The sequence below is a fragment of the Engraulis encrasicolus genome, chromosome 9, assembly GCF_034702125.1.
Source record: "Engraulis encrasicolus isolate BLACKSEA-1 chromosome 9, IST_EnEncr_1.0, whole genome shotgun sequence".
NCBI lineage: Eukaryota > Metazoa > Chordata > Actinopteri > Clupeiformes > Engraulidae > Engraulis > Engraulis encrasicolus.
Window position 1 is genome coordinate 40609603 of NC_085865.1, and position 17011 is coordinate 40626613.

At 44.6% G+C, this 17011-nt stretch overlaps 1 protein-coding gene across 2 annotated transcripts in view; it reads right to left on the bottom strand.

The window, feature by feature from the left end:
- Window positions 1–6519: 6519 nt before the first annotated feature.
- zeb1b (zinc finger E-box binding homeobox 1b) overlaps window positions 6520–17011 on the bottom strand; it is a 100157-nt gene continuing 89665 nt past the window's right edge. For both annotated transcript variants that reach the window (XM_063207120.1, XM_063207121.1), the window contains one exon: window positions 6520–10878. In XM_063207120.1, coding sequence (XP_063063190.1) covers window positions 9563–10878 — 1316 coding nt within the window. In that variant the 3' untranslated portion in view covers window positions 6520–9562. The remainder of the gene's footprint in view (window positions 10879–17011) is intronic.

The following is a 17011-nucleotide window of genomic DNA, read 5'->3' on the forward strand; positions in this document are numbered from 1 at the left end:
TTGACTCTATGAGCCAAATTTTGCAAATTGTGTGCAAGCAGTAGGCAAAAACTGTAACACCAAAAAGTGTGTGTGTGTGTGTGTGTGTGTGTGTGGTTCACATACGTAGCAAATGGCTGTTATTTCAGGTAATGTTGCACAAGAGTGTTATGTTGCAAGCGAGTAAACAAAAAAAAAGAAGCTTGACATTTACTGTATTACACAACACGATCTCCAAGGTAATATTTATATTATTGTCTTCATTCTTCATATCATGATTGAAAAGGACACGGTCAGGGTACAACTGAGGTACCACATTGAAATTCAGAACATTAGGTAGCTTAGGGAGTCAATGAACACCAGGGCTGCCCTGGGGGAGAAATAGCACCTGGGCACTTTTGGATTTATGCTTTAAAATAAAAGAACTGGGGTCCGTTTCTCGATTCTTGTCGTTGCTAACCGTCTTAAGACTGTCTTAAGATTTAGTCACTTAGGATTTAGTGGCGAGCGTCGCTGTCGAGAGAGAGTTGAGTCGCTCGTACGAAGGACTTTGCTAACGACGATAGCAAAGACGCTTTCGAGGAACGGACCCCTGAATTATAAAAAAAATAAACATTTCTGAAAATAGGGGCCCACGAGGGTGCAGGGACCACCGGGAAATGCCCGCAATGCCAGATGGCCAGTCCAGCCCTGATGAACACACACACACACACACTAGGTTGTTTCACAACACATCTGGGATCCAAACGGTGATAAAAGTGAATGTGGGTGGGGATCTACGCCTGTGTGTGTTTAAGTTTGTGGGAGAGACACAAAAAGAGAAAATAGTGTGCGTGCCGTGTGTGTGTGTGTGTGTGTGTGTGCGTGCGTGTGGGTTTGTGTGTGTGTGTGTATGAGAGAGTGTGTATTCGTGTACGTGTTGGGGAGAGAGAGTCTGTAGGTGTGTGTGTGTTGAGAGAGTGAGTGTATTAGGAAGAGTGTGTGTGTGTGTGTGTGTGTGTGTGTGTGTGAGCATATCAGGGTGTGTTCATGTGTGTGTGTGTGTGTGAGGTGGTGGGGGGGGGGTGCGTAGTGTGTACTAGTGTAGCTGTGTGTTTGTGTGTGTTTTAATTGAATCCTGTAGGTGGGTGCAGCTTCACTCATGATTGAGTGCTATGCAATGCTATCCCTGCAGAGTGGGAGGTGTGTGTGTGTCTGTGTGTAGGTGTGTGTGTGTACGTGTGCGTGTGTGTGCGCGAGTGTGTGTGTGTGTTGAGGCTCCACAGGGTCTGATGGCGCTGCAGCAGGGGAGCAGAGCAGAGCAGAGTGGATGATGAGACAGAGAAGGATTACACAAGACAAGAGCCAACAAGGAGCTGCCATTAACAAAACACAGAACAGAGAAACGACAGAACAGAGAAGAAGAAATGAGAAGAGAGGAAGGGGGTCAAGAAAATAAGAAAAGAGAAATGAGATGCGATTGAACACAGTAGTTAGTAGAGGAAGGTAACGACAGAATAGAGGAGAGGAGAGGAGAGGAGAGGAGAGTGGGACAGAGAATTAAAGAGGAAAGGCAGCAACTGGTTTCACATAGTAGTATAAAATACATCTATGTGTACGCGCACATTGTGGGTGTGTGTGTGTTCGTGCATGTATGTGTCCGTGTCGTGTGTGTTTCTCTTTGGCCAAGAGCAGAGGGCCTGTTATGAAAAGCCATAGGGATGCCAGAGGAAGGAGCAGGGCTGTCGAAAATTGAACAGCAATTAGTGTGTGTGTGTGTGTGTGTGTGTGTGTGTGTGTGTGTGTGTGTGTGTGTGTGTGTGTGTGTGTGTGTGTGTGTGTGTGTGTGTTATCTGATGTGGTCACTCTGAGAGGAAAGAAGAGCAAGATCGAGTAGGGTTGACACGTGTGTGTGTGTGTGTGTGTGTGTGTGTGTTATGATGCAGGGCTGAGAATTGAACTGTGGTGACCTCATGTCAGGCAGGAGCCATACAGTGAGTGCAGTGATCAATCCTCTATGTCCCTGCTCACCAGGCTGATAGCCCCATAGCCCCCACCCCCCCACACACACACACACTCTTGCTTATCCAGAATCACCCCCCCCCCTTCTCTCTCTCTCTCTCTCTCTCACACTCACACACACACACACACACACACACACACACACACACACACACACACACACACACACACACACACACACACACACACAGCGCCTCTGACAGCTTTGGCTGTGCCCGGCACAAAGACATTTCAAAGGGCCCCCAACCCAATACATACAATGTCATGATGATCCAATTCTGGGCCTTCTGTCTCCCTGGACCTGGGACAAGTGACCACACCCCCAACCCCACCCCGTCGCCTTCCCTACACACACAGGCAGGGCTCTAAATCAACACCAACCAACCGGTCAAATACTGGTGAAATTTCAACTTGGCTTGTAGAAAAGACCAACTTACTAGCCACTTTGACCCATTAGTGAGTGTGTGTTTGACTAGTAAGATTAGCATCTACTAGCCATTTTGGCTGGTGATGAAAAAAGTTGATCCTGCACACACAGGTAGTAAGACAGTGAGCAGCAAGGAGAAAAATGGTGCAGTCCAGTGGCAGAGTCAGCAGACAGCAGACAGTACTGCGCTCGCTGCTGGGAGAGTCTATTACTAATTCATGTCCCAGTCCAAGTCTCCAACTCTCCCAGCAGGCAACTGGAGACCAGAGACATGGAGGAGGAAACCTGAGCCCGATCGATGGCGCTTAGCTGACCTTCAGTGTGTGTGTGTGTGTGGGTGTGTGTGCGCGTCGAATCTTATGGGACCTTGAGGGTAAGTGTGTGTGTATTAAGTGCTATGAGGTCGTATGTGTATATGTGTATGCATGTGTACGTGCATGATGATGTGTGCCTGTGGGCATGAGTGTATGTGCTTAAGACATGAATGTGTGCATGACAGAATGTGTGTGTGTGTGTGTGTGTCAAATGCTATGGGGCTGTGTATATGTGTGTATGTGTATGCATGTGTACATGTAGGTGCATGATGGTGTGTGTCTGTGGGCGTGAGTGTGAGCTTAAGGCATGAATGTGTGCATGACAGAATCTGTGTGTGTGTGTGTGCATGTGATGTCCTCTGGGGCCTCTTTCATACCTCTCTGGACTCCAATTCTCTTGTTTCCAGCCTCCTAAAAGCACACTCCCCTCTTTAGTGGCCAATAATTGGGTCATCATGCTCCTAAATCTCTGGGTCTGTTTCATGTCTCTCGCCTCTAAGCCAGTAGTTCTCAACCTTTTTTCACAAACACTTATTCTCATCCAAAGCCTACCAACGCCCCCCTTAGTATTAAGGAATACAACTGTCTAATTAAGGAATATAACACTCTAACTGTCTATTAAGGAATACAACTGTCTAAAAAACTCTCCCAAATTGCAACTAAGCACCACTCCCTTTCAACTGTCTCTTCAACGCCCCCTGAGGGATCCCTAATGCCCCCTTGAGGGCTGAGAAACTCTACTCTACTAAGCAGAGCTGAGAGGGTGCGGTGTCATATGTGTGAATCCATGCACAATAAGCCCCTCGTCAGTCTTAATTCAGCACGCACTTCCTTTCCTTCCCCACCCAGGAGTTTCTTCATCCTGGCTTCAGGAGAATGTCACCAAAGAATGTTGAGGAAGGAATCTACAGTATAATCCTTTGACGTCAGCAGGGTGTGTTGAAGGAGTGTGACTCTTGCCAGACCCTCGTATGCGGTGGTGGCTCAGGTGATAAAGCAGCCGTTTGACAACCAGAAGGTTGCAGGTTTGGAGCCCTGCTCTGCCTGACCCCATCCATGTGTTCTTGAGCAAGATAATCAACCCCAAGTTGCTCTTGGTGGTAGGTTGATACCCTTCGTGGCAGCCACTGTCACCAGTGTGTGAATGGGTGAATGTGAGGCATACCATGTAAAGCCCTTTGAGTGCTGGAGGGAGTGGAGAGACGTTATGTAAATGCAGTTCATTTATCATTGTGTATTTTCGCTCACACGAGGGTCAGGAGGACTTTTGGATTCATCCTGTCTGCTCCCAAATCAAAATGCAGTAAAACCAACCAGGGTCGCAGGATTGGCTACATATACAGCCACTACGCCTCCCTTACGAGAAATTCAAGGATATTTATTTGTCATGTACAGTGAGTCCAATATGTATTTGATCCCTTGCTGATTTTGTTGGTTTGGCTACTAACAATGACATGATCAGTCAATAAATGTTATGATAATATGTATTCTAATATGGAAAGACAGAATATCACAAAGAAAATCCAGAAATTAATTTAAGAAAATATATATTAATTTATTTCCATTTCATCGAGCAAAATAAGTATTTGATCCCCTGCCAACTGATAACAGTTCCGGGCCCACAGACAAAGATGGGCACTTCCGATCAACTTGTCATCTGAATTAAAGACACCTGTACATACTAACATGCATAAAAGACACATTGAATCAGCAGAATCAGTCCATAGTATGAGTGAATCAGTCACACTCCAACCTCACCAGCATGGGAAACACCAAAGAGCGGTCAAATGATATCAGGGACAAGATTTTAAACCTGAACAAAGATGAAATGGGCTGCAAAGCCAGAAGAAAGAGACTGGGTATTAATGACCCAGCTGTTGATGCATTTCTTCCAAAATGTGAGGAATACAAAATGACTATCCATCAACCTGTCTGGGGTTTTATACAAGATTTGACCTTTTGTAGGGATTTGATAATCATGAGAAGAGGAAGAAAGCACCCTAGACCTGTACGGGATGAACTAGGCAATGATATCAAAGCTACTGGGACCAAAATCACTGAGAAAACTACTGGTAGCACTCAATGCCACAGAGGTTTAAAATCCTGTAGTGCACACATGGTACCTCTACTTCAGAAGGAAGCTATGCAGTCCCACCTGAGGTTTGCCAACGGGCATCAGACTGGTTTAGGATATGATAAGGAGGTACTGTAGTCAGATGAAACCAAAATCAAGCTGTTTGGCATTAACACAATTCAATGTGTTTTGAGAAAGAGAACTGCTGTCTATGATCCCAAGAACACCCTCCTCACCATCATGCATGGAAGTGGTATCATTATGGTTTGAGGGTGTTTGTCTGGCCAAGGCACAGGACAACTTCACATCATCAACGAATGGATGGAGGGAGACATGTAATGTGCAATCCTGAGTGCAAACGTCCTTCCCTCCACCACTACACTGAAGGTGGGCCATTTTTGGATCTCCCAACATTGCAATAATACACAACATACAGTCAAAGCAACGAAGGAGTGGCTCAATAAGAAGCATATTAAAGTAGTGAAGTGGCCTTGACAGTCTCCAAATATTAACCCTATAGTAATTCTATGGAGGGAACTGAACCTCCCATTTGCCAAGCTACAGCCACAAACTATTAATGTTTTAGAGATACTCTGCAAAAGAAAAATGGCCAAAAATCTTTTCCACTATATGCACAAACATTGTCATCAACTAAAAGAAGCATCTGACCTCAGTGCTAGACAACTAGGGCTTTGCCACAAAGCACTTTATCTTCTTTAGCTAGAGGGGTCAAATACTTATTTGCCTAAATTAAATTCAAATAAATTAAAATATATTATTTTAAGCTATTTTCTGGAATTTCTTTTTGATATTTTGTCTCTTCATGTTTGAATACATATTATCATAAATTTATAGACTGATCATGTCTTTATTAGTGGGCAAACCGGCAAAATCAGCAAGGGATCAAATACATTTTGGACTCACTGTACATAGAGACACTTTCGTGTCACTTGTAATGAAATGCATGGCCGGTGCAAAACAAGTGTGCAGAAGAAGGGTGAAGAAGAAATAAAAATAAAATAAAAGGTGTGTGTGTGTGTGTGTTCAATCAAAGTAATTAGGAGGAATTCAGTAAGCAAATGGTATGAGGAAAAAAGGTCTTTCTCTGTCTCTCCGTTCTAGCTCTGTGACAGCACAGTCGCCTTCCAGATCTCAGTTTTTTGAATAGTCCACATCCTGGGTGTGATTAGTCTTTGAGAATGTTATGGGCCCTAGATAACACTGTCTTTGTATAGATGTATTTCACGGCAGTGTCTTTGTATAGATGTCTTTCAGTGTGCAGTCTCCAGACCATATCTCATCGTGAAATGGTCTGGTGTGAACCAGGCAGTGATCTTACATGTGTTGAGTGATCATTATGATCAACTGATTCAGAGCTGGTTGGATACAATTTGTGGCAGGGCTTTTTCTTTCTGAACCCGGGATTGACACCTCTAAGCCAATTTTATTTATCTACAATGCAGGTGTTGGTGGATCTGTACAAATCACAAGTAACATGACTAATGTACGTACTTTATAGTTTTAAATCAAGTGTAGGGTAATGTGTTTGCCATCAGCCTTTCTTATGACTCAATTCAATTCCAACTTAATTTTAGTGCGGTATTACGGTAAAATTTAACATACCGTAAAATTTGTAACAAACTGTTACAAATTCATGATTCTGTATATGTCTAGTTTTTGGAAAAGAAAAAAAACACACACACACACCAATGGGAATACTGTTGACGTCCTTTTATTGTGAGATGGGGAGTCATAAAAAAATGAGAGGAGGACTATGTCTATAAAAATAAGGATTAAAGGAGGGACATACAGTATAAAAACCGATGCAGGCAGCGCCACCCAGGGCACGGAGGTGGTAACAACACACAGTAACAGTTGGCACAAACTCATAGGTTAAAAAAATAAACAAAAAACAGAGTTAATGTGGTTTTGGCTTTCAACAAGGGCAGGGGAGGGGCACTTTTTGTCATAAGGGGGGTGGGGGATGGGGGGGTCGATTGGACTCCTGCACCAGGACTCATGCGGGTCGGGTCCCCTTGAGAACGAGGGATCAGTAGCTTACAAAGGAGAGATAGAAAGAGGGAGATGAAGCGAACGAGTGACCTGACAGAGAAAGAGTCCGATTGAAATGACGACATTGGCTGGTTGGGGGGCTTGTTTTTTTTTTAAGGAAAAAAAAAAAACGTTCATCATCATCATTATCATCATCATCATCATTCGTCTTTAAAACAACACTGAAAACGGCTTTTCCTTCAGGTAATGTTTTGTATTTTTTCTTTTAAAACACTTCAAAATACCAGAGGTTTTTTTATTTTATTTCTCAGGCTCTGTTTGTTTTCTCATTTAGCTTTGAAATTATTCTTCATACTAAAATATATTATTGTATTAATACAAACTACAGTCATGTACACTACACTGTGTAATAAATAACGGTAAAAGAAAATATAAAAATTAGACACATAAATATAAAAGTTCTCCTAAAACTAATCAGACAAAAAAGTATACTGAATGGTGAGGGGGTAAGGGGGTAATACTGCTGTCACAGAAAATAATACATGGCACGCACGCACGCACGCGCACACACACACACACACACATTCGTACATACAGTCTCAGTCCACATTACAATAATGAAACTGAAGCACTTAAAACTCAAGAACGCGCTCTCTGTCGCACACACGCACACACACAGTGAGGCCTTCCACAGGCAGTAACATAAAAGGCAAACATGAGAATACTAAGTTAATACTGAAGGGTAAACGAGGCCTAATGAGTGATGCTCCGTGCAGCAGCAGCCAGGTGTGACCAGCTGGCCGGCCTGCCTTACAACCAGATCTGGCCCGAGTCCGTCCCGAGTCCGGTTGAGTTGTGGGCCACATGCGGCATGCCATCAGCTGCTCAGCAGGTAAGGTAGAGAGGGGGTGGGTTGACGAGGCATAGCGGAAGAGGGGATGAGAGGAGAGGAGGGAGGTAGGGAGGGGGCTGCTTAGTATGTGTGATTTCGTTAAGTCACCTGAAGAGCAAAGGGAACATGCGGTTAGCGTCAACAACACGAGCGCTCGATACCTCGATAGCTCGATCGCTTTGTTTGTTGGCTGGCTACTGTAGGCCAATAGGCAGGTAGACAGGCAAGGCAGGGCAGGGCAGGGGAGGGGAGGGGAGGGCAGGCGCCAATCTCAGTAGGAAACAGAGGACATCATTTCATTCCTCCCACTGTCTTCTCTGTTTCTCTCTCTCTTTTTTTCTCATTCCCTCTCTTTCTCTCTCTGGCTGGGGCGACTGACTAGGGGGAACTACGTATTAGTGGTTAAAAATTCGGACAACACAACGTAACATAGATAAAAACCAAATAAAATACAAATAAAAATTGCTACAAACAATACCAGCAACTATTGACGGGAATCTCCCCTCCCCTCCCCCTCCCCTCCCTCCTCCAATGTCTACATGCTGTCGGGAGAACAGCCTCCTGGAAACCTGGTCAATGGCACTTCCCGCATGCATCTCTTGCATAAGGGTGTGTGTGTGTGTGTGTGTGTGTGTGCGTAAGTATAGAAGAGGGAGGTTAACACAGATTATCTCACCTCCTTAAAAAAAAAAAACACACACACATGAAAGTCCTTTTTTTCAGATCACAAGTCCATCCCTGACATCACTTCCCCCCGTTTGTGACATCACGGCATCTCTGAGAGTTCATTGGACCATGAGAAAGCCAAGCGTCCACAAAAAGCCACTCGACCAACTCTCATGGGCCTCACAGGGTTTTTTCCGCTTGTTGGTTTGTTCTTTTTAGTTCAGGTTTTATCTACTTGTTAACTTAGTTTTTTTTTCTTGATGAATTAAGGCTCACAGTCATAAGCAGGCAGGCAGGTAAAAGTGGGCGTCGACCACATGTAAAAAAGTGGGCGTCGCCCTAACACTGAGGGGGAGGGGTCACAGCGGTGGTCCACAGGTAAACAGGTAAGTGGTAGTGCACAGGTACATAATTGTTTTTTTTTCCTTCAGATGCCCGGAGATCGAGTTTCTCAGCTTTTTTTCTGTCTTTCGTTCGTTCATTTTTTTTGTTCATTGGCAATAAAAACACTGTAAGATTGTTCAAAACAATAACAACGAAAAAAAGAGAGAAGTGAATCTCGGCCGCAAACAAATGAACAGTAACACAAATGACGGAGAAAAAGAAACAAAACAAACAACAAAAAAGAACAAAAAACGGGTTAAGTAACACTGATAAAAGAAGACCCATTTCTAGTTTCTTTTTTGTTTGTTTTCATGTGTAAGAAACAAATAAACCCCCCCAAAAACAGAAGTGTTTGCTCTCTAAAAAGGAGTGGTGTCTCTTTAGTTCAGGATTGGCTATTTTTTTTCATTTGTTTGTGTGTTTGTTTTTGTTGTCTTCATCTCCTCTTCTGTAACACTGAAGGTCTCAAGTGGTAAAAAGGTGTCAGGATTAGTCTTTTGTTCAGGCACACTAGGAAATATACACAGTAGTGAACTCAAATGCAGCATGGAGAGACCAAGCGCACGCACACACACACACATCCACACACACACTCTGACATACACTCACACACACACACACACGGGTTCTCAGCTTCTCTCTCTCGCTGGCTTTCGCTCTTTTTGTCTCTTGATTCTGTTTTTTTTCTCCTCCTCTTTGCTTTTCTCCTCTTTGATCATCTGTCCATCCGTATGAGAGAGGACGAGTGTAGTCTGCAGTATTCGTCCTCCTCAGGTAAGTAGGCAAGGAGAGGGGGATGTGCACACGTTTCATCACCCCGTAGGCTTCTCCTCCTCCTCTTTCTCCTCTTTCTTGTCTTCCTCTCCTTTCTCCTGTTGACTCTCTGCATCCTTCTCTTCTTCCCTTCCCTCCTCCTTCTCTCCCTCTACTGTTGTCTGTTCTGTCTCCTGTTCTTTCTCTTTGTTTGCTTCCTCTCCCTCTTTCTCCACTTCCTTCTCTGTCTCTCTTTGTTCTTCCTGACTCTCTGCGTTCACTCCTTCAGTCTCTCCTTTCTCCTCCTCTGTCACCTCATCCCCCTTTCCCTCCTTCTTCTCTTCCACCTTTCCCTCTGTCTCCATCGCCTCATCAGCCTTTTCCACATTTTCTTTCGTTTCTTTCTTCTCTTCTTCCGCCTCTTCTTTCTGATCTGTCTCTCCCGCCTCTACGGTCTCCATTGCTGTTCCTTCTTCTGTATTTTCCTCTCCTCTCTCTTCACTCGTTTCCTCTCCTCCCTTTTCACTCTCTTCCTCTCCTCTCACTTCATTCTGTTCTTCGCTTTCTTCTTGCACAGGTTCCTCAGCTCTTACTTCCTCCCTCTCTTCCGTCCCGTTCACCTCTCCCTCCATCTCTATCTCCTCCTCGTTCTGCTCTTCTCCCTCCATCTCTCTCTCCATCTCTCTGTTCACCTCTTCCCTCTGCTCCTCCTCCTCCTCCTCTCCTTCCTCCTGCTCCCTCTCCTCCTCCATCACCACCACAGTCATCATCTCTCCATCTGCCAGCTCTTCCTCCTCCCCCATCTCTCCATTCTCCTCGTCCCCCTCTCCTCCTCCTCCTCCTCCTCCGTGCTCCCCGACCTCCATCCCCTCTCCTCTCTCCACCTCCTCTCCTTCCTCCTCCTCTCCTTCCTCCTCATCCTCCTCCTCCTCCTCATCATCGTACTCGCCATCATCCCCAACTCTGACCACCTGTATCTCGTCTTCGTCCACCATGCTCCCCGACGCCCCCGTCTCCTCCCCCTCTTCGCTCTCCCTCTCGTCCGAATCGCCCTGCAGGGGAGACGTGGCCCCGCTCCCTGGGAGGCCCCCGCCACCACCTCCCTTCCTGGACCCTCCAGCAGACCCACCCCCGCCGCCTCCCTTGTCCCCAGCGCCGGCTCCCGTTCCCGGGTTGCGTGCGGCGGAGGAGTCCTTGCGGCAGTAGGAGTAGCGGTGGTTCATGTGCTGGGAGTAGGAGCCCGAGTGGGAGAAGCGCTTGCCGCACTTGTCACACTGGTACGGCTTCTCGCCCGAGTGGAGACGCGTGTGCTCGATCAGGTGGTGCTTATGCTTAAACGCCTTGTTGCAGATGCCACACTCGTGAGGACGCTTACCTGCAGAGAGAGAAAGAGAGAGAGAGAGAGGGAGGGAGGGAGGGAGAGAGAAGGGAGAGGTTTAGTTAGCATAGTTCACATAAAATCAGGTGCTTACATATAAACGCAAATGCCACACTTGTGAGGATGCTTACCTGGAAAGTACCAAAACCATGCATCACCCTAACCTGTCAGTAATGCAATGTTTCTGCCACTTCACTTTTGCCAGGAACAGCAAAACAAACAAGGGGAATGGCCAAATTGTGCTCTGACCAAAACCATGCCTAAATCTAACTTGTGTGGAGCAAGAGTTAGCATATTAAGTCGTGAACACGGTTCAAATCCGTGTTATCTTAACACTCTGGTGGTATGAAGAAATGTTGATTTTCATGACCTGAGCCATTACCCGTAACAAACCAGCACCGGCAAAACAAAACCGTAGGGCTTGTTTGAGATAACTCTGAAATTGAGTTAGTGATGTTTTTTGTCAGTGCCATACAAACAAACCACAGAGACTTTAAAATAGAATTGCTTAGAAGCACAATGATCTCTGTAACCACACAGTCACATGTGCATCAGATCAGGTAAACTCAACTCAACTTAACAGATGCCTTTTCCCAATACAAATGAACCAATGAAACACAATACATAGAGCCTATTTTAACCCCTTAGCACAGTCCCTCTACTATAATCTTATTGTCACCAAAATGGTGATGACCAAGTCTTAATCGGTTACTTAAGACTCTCCGCGTTGTCATAGCATTGTTGTTATGATATACAGTAGTTGAGTGTTTGGGGGAAAAAGGGTGAATGGGCCCGTCGAAGGGCCCTTCTGCACTAAGAGGATACCCAAGTGAATCACTCAAGAGAGGTAGCTAACCCCAGCCTTACATAAATGTGCTCTGAGAGTCTTTAGACAGCCTTGTTCACACATGTTGTTTGTTTATACTTCAGGGGAGCCCGGGGAGTTACAGCATCATTACGAGCTACTGGCCCCATGTCAAAAGTGTTACATGTTTACAAAAACAAATCACTTTCTTTCCAAATCACTGATATGGCCTTTGCCTCAGACTGTAATATTATCCCAGGTGTGTGAACAGAGACCTGTGAATGTGTGCATGCACGTGTGTGTGTGTGTGTGCGTGCGTGCAAAAAAAATGTTCTGAGCACAAGTTCTTCTCTTTAGGTGAGGCTGTAGTGGTGGGTGTAGGCCTGTTTGAGCGACAGCCAGGTTGACGAATCACACAGAGAGTTCCGTTGCCACAGGCAACAGCAGCAAACAGTGAACAGCAGGAGTGATGTCATTTGGATGCAAAAGCAGAGAGGCTCAAAGCCAGAGAACTACTACTACTGCCAGGTATCTTGCAGCCTCTTGCAGATGAGGAGAAGAGAAGAGAAGAGAAGAGAAGAGAAGAGAAGAGAAGAGAAGAGAAGAGAAGAGAAGAGAAGAGAAGAGAAGAGAAAATAAAAGAATAGAAAGACAGAGAGAAGGAGTAGAGTGGCCCGTGGATAAGGAAAGTAAATGAAGTAAGAGAGAGGTTGACTGGGGGCAGAGAGAGAGAGAGAGAGAGACCTGGAGAAGTGGAAAGTGTGTGTGTGTGTGTGTGTGTGTGTGTGTGTGTGTGTGTGTGTGTGTGTGTGTGTGTGTGTGTGTGTGTGTGTGTGTGTGTGTGTGTGTGTTGACGGAGGGGGAAGGGAGAAGGAGGAGAGAAACATTAAGAGAAGGGGAGTTAGAATGAGGACTGATGGTATACACAGAGGTTATGATATAATAGATGGTGGGAGAGAGGGGGGATGAGAGGAGATGAGAGGAGAGAAGGAAAGAAAGGTAAGCAAAGAAAGACAGAGAGGATAAGAACATAACCCTAAAGCAAGGAAGAGGCACAGAGAGGGAAAAGAACAGATGAAAGGAAGATGAGTGTAACGCCGCATTATGTAATAACGGTGCAATATGTAATAATGTAACAAATTATTACATAATGTGGTGACAATCGCCGCATTGTGTAATAATTTACGCATTTCGTAATACATTTCTTGAACGCATTTCGTAATATTTTTTTTCTCATCTTGTAATAAATTATTACAAAATGCGAAATTTATTACGGAATGCGGCCGCAACTTTTTTTTTTGATGGAAATGTAATAACATGGTGCATTATGTAATAATCTATATGGATATGTTTTTTCTGCACTTGGATTCAGTAGGCGCAGCACACATACATAGTCTCAGTGACATGGTATAGTCACTGCCCTCTCTCTCTCTCTCATTCTTCTCAGTTCTCAAACTGCTCGAGAGTCGCGAATGATGCGGTTAAAACCGTTAAGAAATAATTTCACAACTTGTTGCGTGCAACGAGTCCAACGAATGTCTCGCACTTTCTGCTACATTACACCAAATTTTACAGCGACATTAAATAGGCCAGGTCTAAACACTTCACGAGGAGGTGAAAACTTGTCTTGCACTTGCGTGGGTCTGTGGCGAGAGAGAGAGAGAGAGAGAGAGAGAGGGAGAGAGAGAGAGAGAGAGAGAGAGTGTGTGTGTGTGTGTGTGTGTGTGTGTGTGTGTGTGTGTGTGTGTACGCACGGAGACAAACCTGGCCCATATTGATCTTAAGCCCCATCTTGGCTCTTTGGAAATATTCTTAACATTACAAAGGCTATTTTAATATTTTCCCCCAAACAACATGAATCAAATCCCAGGAAAAGACCAACCATTATAAGTGACTCGTGGGGAGCTGTCCATGCTGGTGGTGCTTAATTTTTCCCGATATTTGCCCGTGGAGTAGTGAGTCTTTCATGTCTGCCTACATGCGCGCCAGGGTCTGACCATGGTGCTTTTTGCCCGTGGAGTGAGGAGACTGTCTTCTTGCAAAGCAAGAAGTCATAGCACCCGAGAAAATGCCACTCTTTGTCATATTTTCAATTTCAGTCCACTGTTCAGTAGGCCTATTAGGCTGCAATCAAATCCAATAGCCTATGCTCATCCACATGCACGCCAAAAACAATAACCCAAGCGGCGGGACTAATTCGATTATATTCCTTCCAAAAATGTCCGAACGTCACAAAAATCAGTTATTTGCATTGTCCGTAATTATACCAAACAAAAAGGTATCAATAAAAGAAATCAAGTCTTCAGTTTCGATAATCCACGTTACAAATCCTCAACAACAGCAAGCCATTCCTTCTCTGCTATGAAGCAGGCAACGGAACAAGTGCAGACAGTAGGCTATATGACCACGTTGATGCTGCACGGCTTGAAAGGATTCTGTCTAAATTAAATATCTTGAATAGCCTATATAGACCTAGGCCTAACTAGATTTGTTGCAATACAGATTCATTTTCTATAGCCAGAAGTGTTCCGTTGGACTGACGAAACCGAACACGATCAAGTTTGCAACTTCTTTCCCTCATGCGCTGTCCGTCAGCACCACCTGTCATCAGACGTCCGATTAGCTTTCATTACGTGCTGAGGGAAAAACTCTCGCCATTAGGCCCATGTGCTGTTGCACTGTTCTGAGGGATATCACCAAATAATTTAGATAAAAGTCAGAACATTATTTTGGCAATCTGTTCAGTCTGTTCATTTAAGTTTTTGGGTGCTCTTGGATATCGGGGATCAGTTCATGTAGAGAGAAGAGTTCATCCAGGCACTCCAAAATAATAAGGTGTCCAAACGGGAAGTTACATTAAAAAGCCTTTAATGGTACTGGGCTGGGGTTACATTAAAAAGCCGACATGTTTCGACCTCACCAGGTCTTCATCAGGGCTACGTTCACCATTGAAAAGAAAGGCCTCCCTTAAATAGTGACATCACCACATGTGACCCATTACGCACTAAACACATTTGCGCACACCAGAGAAAACAAAGATTAAAAAATAGCCTGGGGTAATAAGTGATGCCACAGAAAAAAAATGACCAGAAGTACAAATAAGCATCACAAAAAACAAGTAAAATCAATATCCTCATTTAGACCAGGATAGCGCATGGCATCCAGTTGGTGTATCCAAAAAGTCTGCCTCTGATTAAGTCTTTTTAGCCTGTCCCCACCCCTCGGAAGAGGTTTGATATGCTCGACGCCCTGTATGCGCAGCAGAGAATCATTTTTTACCATGGTATATTCATTGAAATGTTTCGCCATGGGATAGTCAAAATTGCCCACTCTGATAGCATACAGGTATTTATGTTCTGCTAGCCTATCTCGCATGCGCCTTTTGTGCGTCCGATATAAAAGAACCCTTCAGCGCAAGGACAAGTTAGGCGGTATATGACAAATGTAGAATTGCAATTAATGAAATCTCTCTGTCCGTATTCTCTCGTGGTTTTAGTATCCACAAAAGATTTGGCTTGTGTAACATTTGGGCAGTGAGGGCAGTTCATACATCTATAGGTGCCAATGGGTTTACGCAGCCAGGTTTCTCTCTTTTTCACCTGTGAGAGCGCATTAATTTATCTCCTAGGCTGGTGCACTCTTTAAAGACACCATGGGTGGTTCTGGGAACACCTCACGTAGTTGCGCATCACTTTCAATAATGGACCAATTGTTCTTAATAATTTGCCTGATCCGCGTCGCTTGTGTACTATATGTCGTAACAAAAAAAGGACGAGACTGCTGGTGGCGATGATGTTTTCTTTTTGGTCCAATAACGTGTTGCGTTGAAGGGAGCGCGCTTCACTGTATGCGTTTTGGATGGCTTTAGGGTGATAGGCTCTATCACTGAATCTTTTCTCCATCAGCTCGGCCTGCTCGTGAAAATCATTTTCGAAATCACAGATACGCCTAATCTCTGGAATTGGCCGTGTGGAATATTTCTAATGAGATGTGGGGGATGGAATGAATCCGCTCTCAGAATGGTGTTCCGAGAGGTCGCCTTTCTGAATAAGGTGGTGTGCAGCTGTCCCTCCGCGTCTTAATACTGTATATCGTCAAATCCAGAAAGTTAATATTAGTTAATGAATATTCCAAGGAAGCCACCCAAAACGCATACAGTGAAGCGCGCGCGCTCCCTACAACGCAACACGTTATTGACCAAAAACAAACATCATCGCCAGCAGCAGTCCCGTCCTTTTTTTGTTACGACAGTTCATAGATGTATGAACTGCCCCCACTGTCCAAATGTTACACAAGCCAAATCTTTTGTGGATACTAAAACCACGAATGAATATGGACAGAGAGATTTCATTAATTGCAATTCTACATTTGTCATATACCGCCTAAACTTGTCCTTGCGCTGAAGGGGTTCTTTTATATCGGGCGCACAAAAAGGCGCATGCGAGATAGTCTAGCAGAACATAAATAGGGTATCAGAGTGGGCAATTTTGACTATCCCATGGCGAAACATATGAATACCATGGTAAAAATGATTCTCTGCTGCGCATACAGGGCGTCGAGCATATCAAACCTCTTCCCGAGGGGTGGGGACAGGCTAAAAAGACTTAGGCCTAATCAGAGGCAGACTTTTTTGGATACACCAACTGGATGCCATGCGCTATACTGGTCTAAATGAGGATATTGATTTTACTTGTTTTTTTGTGATTTTTATTTGTACTTCTGGTCATTTTTTCTGTGGCATCACTTATTACCCCAGGCTATTTTTAATCTTTGTTTTCTATGGTGTGCGCAAATGTGTGTAGTGCGTAATGGGTCACATGTGGTGATGTCACTATTTAAGGGAGGCCTTTCTTTTCAATGATGAAGGACCTGGTGAGGTGGAAACATGTCGGCTTTTTAATGTAACCCCAGCCCAGTACCATTAAAGGCTTTTTAATGTAACTTATCGTTTGGGCACCTTATTTTGGAGTGCCTGGATGAACTCTTCTCTCTACATGAACTGATCCCCGATATCCAAGAGCACCCAAAAGCTTAAATGAACAGACTGAAGACTGCTTGAGCTTCCAGCCACCTGTGTGCCTTTCATTGCCAAAATAATGTTCTGACTTTTATCTAAATTATTTGGTGATATCCCTCACAACAGTGGAACAGCACATAGGCCTAATGGCGGGAGTTTTTCCCTCAGCACGTAATGAAAGCTAATCGGACGTCCTAATGACAGGTGGTGCTGACGGACAGCGCACGAGGGAAAGAAGTTGCAAACTTGATCGTGTTCGGGTTTCGTCAGTCCAGCGGAACACTTCTGGCTCTAGAAATGAATCTGTA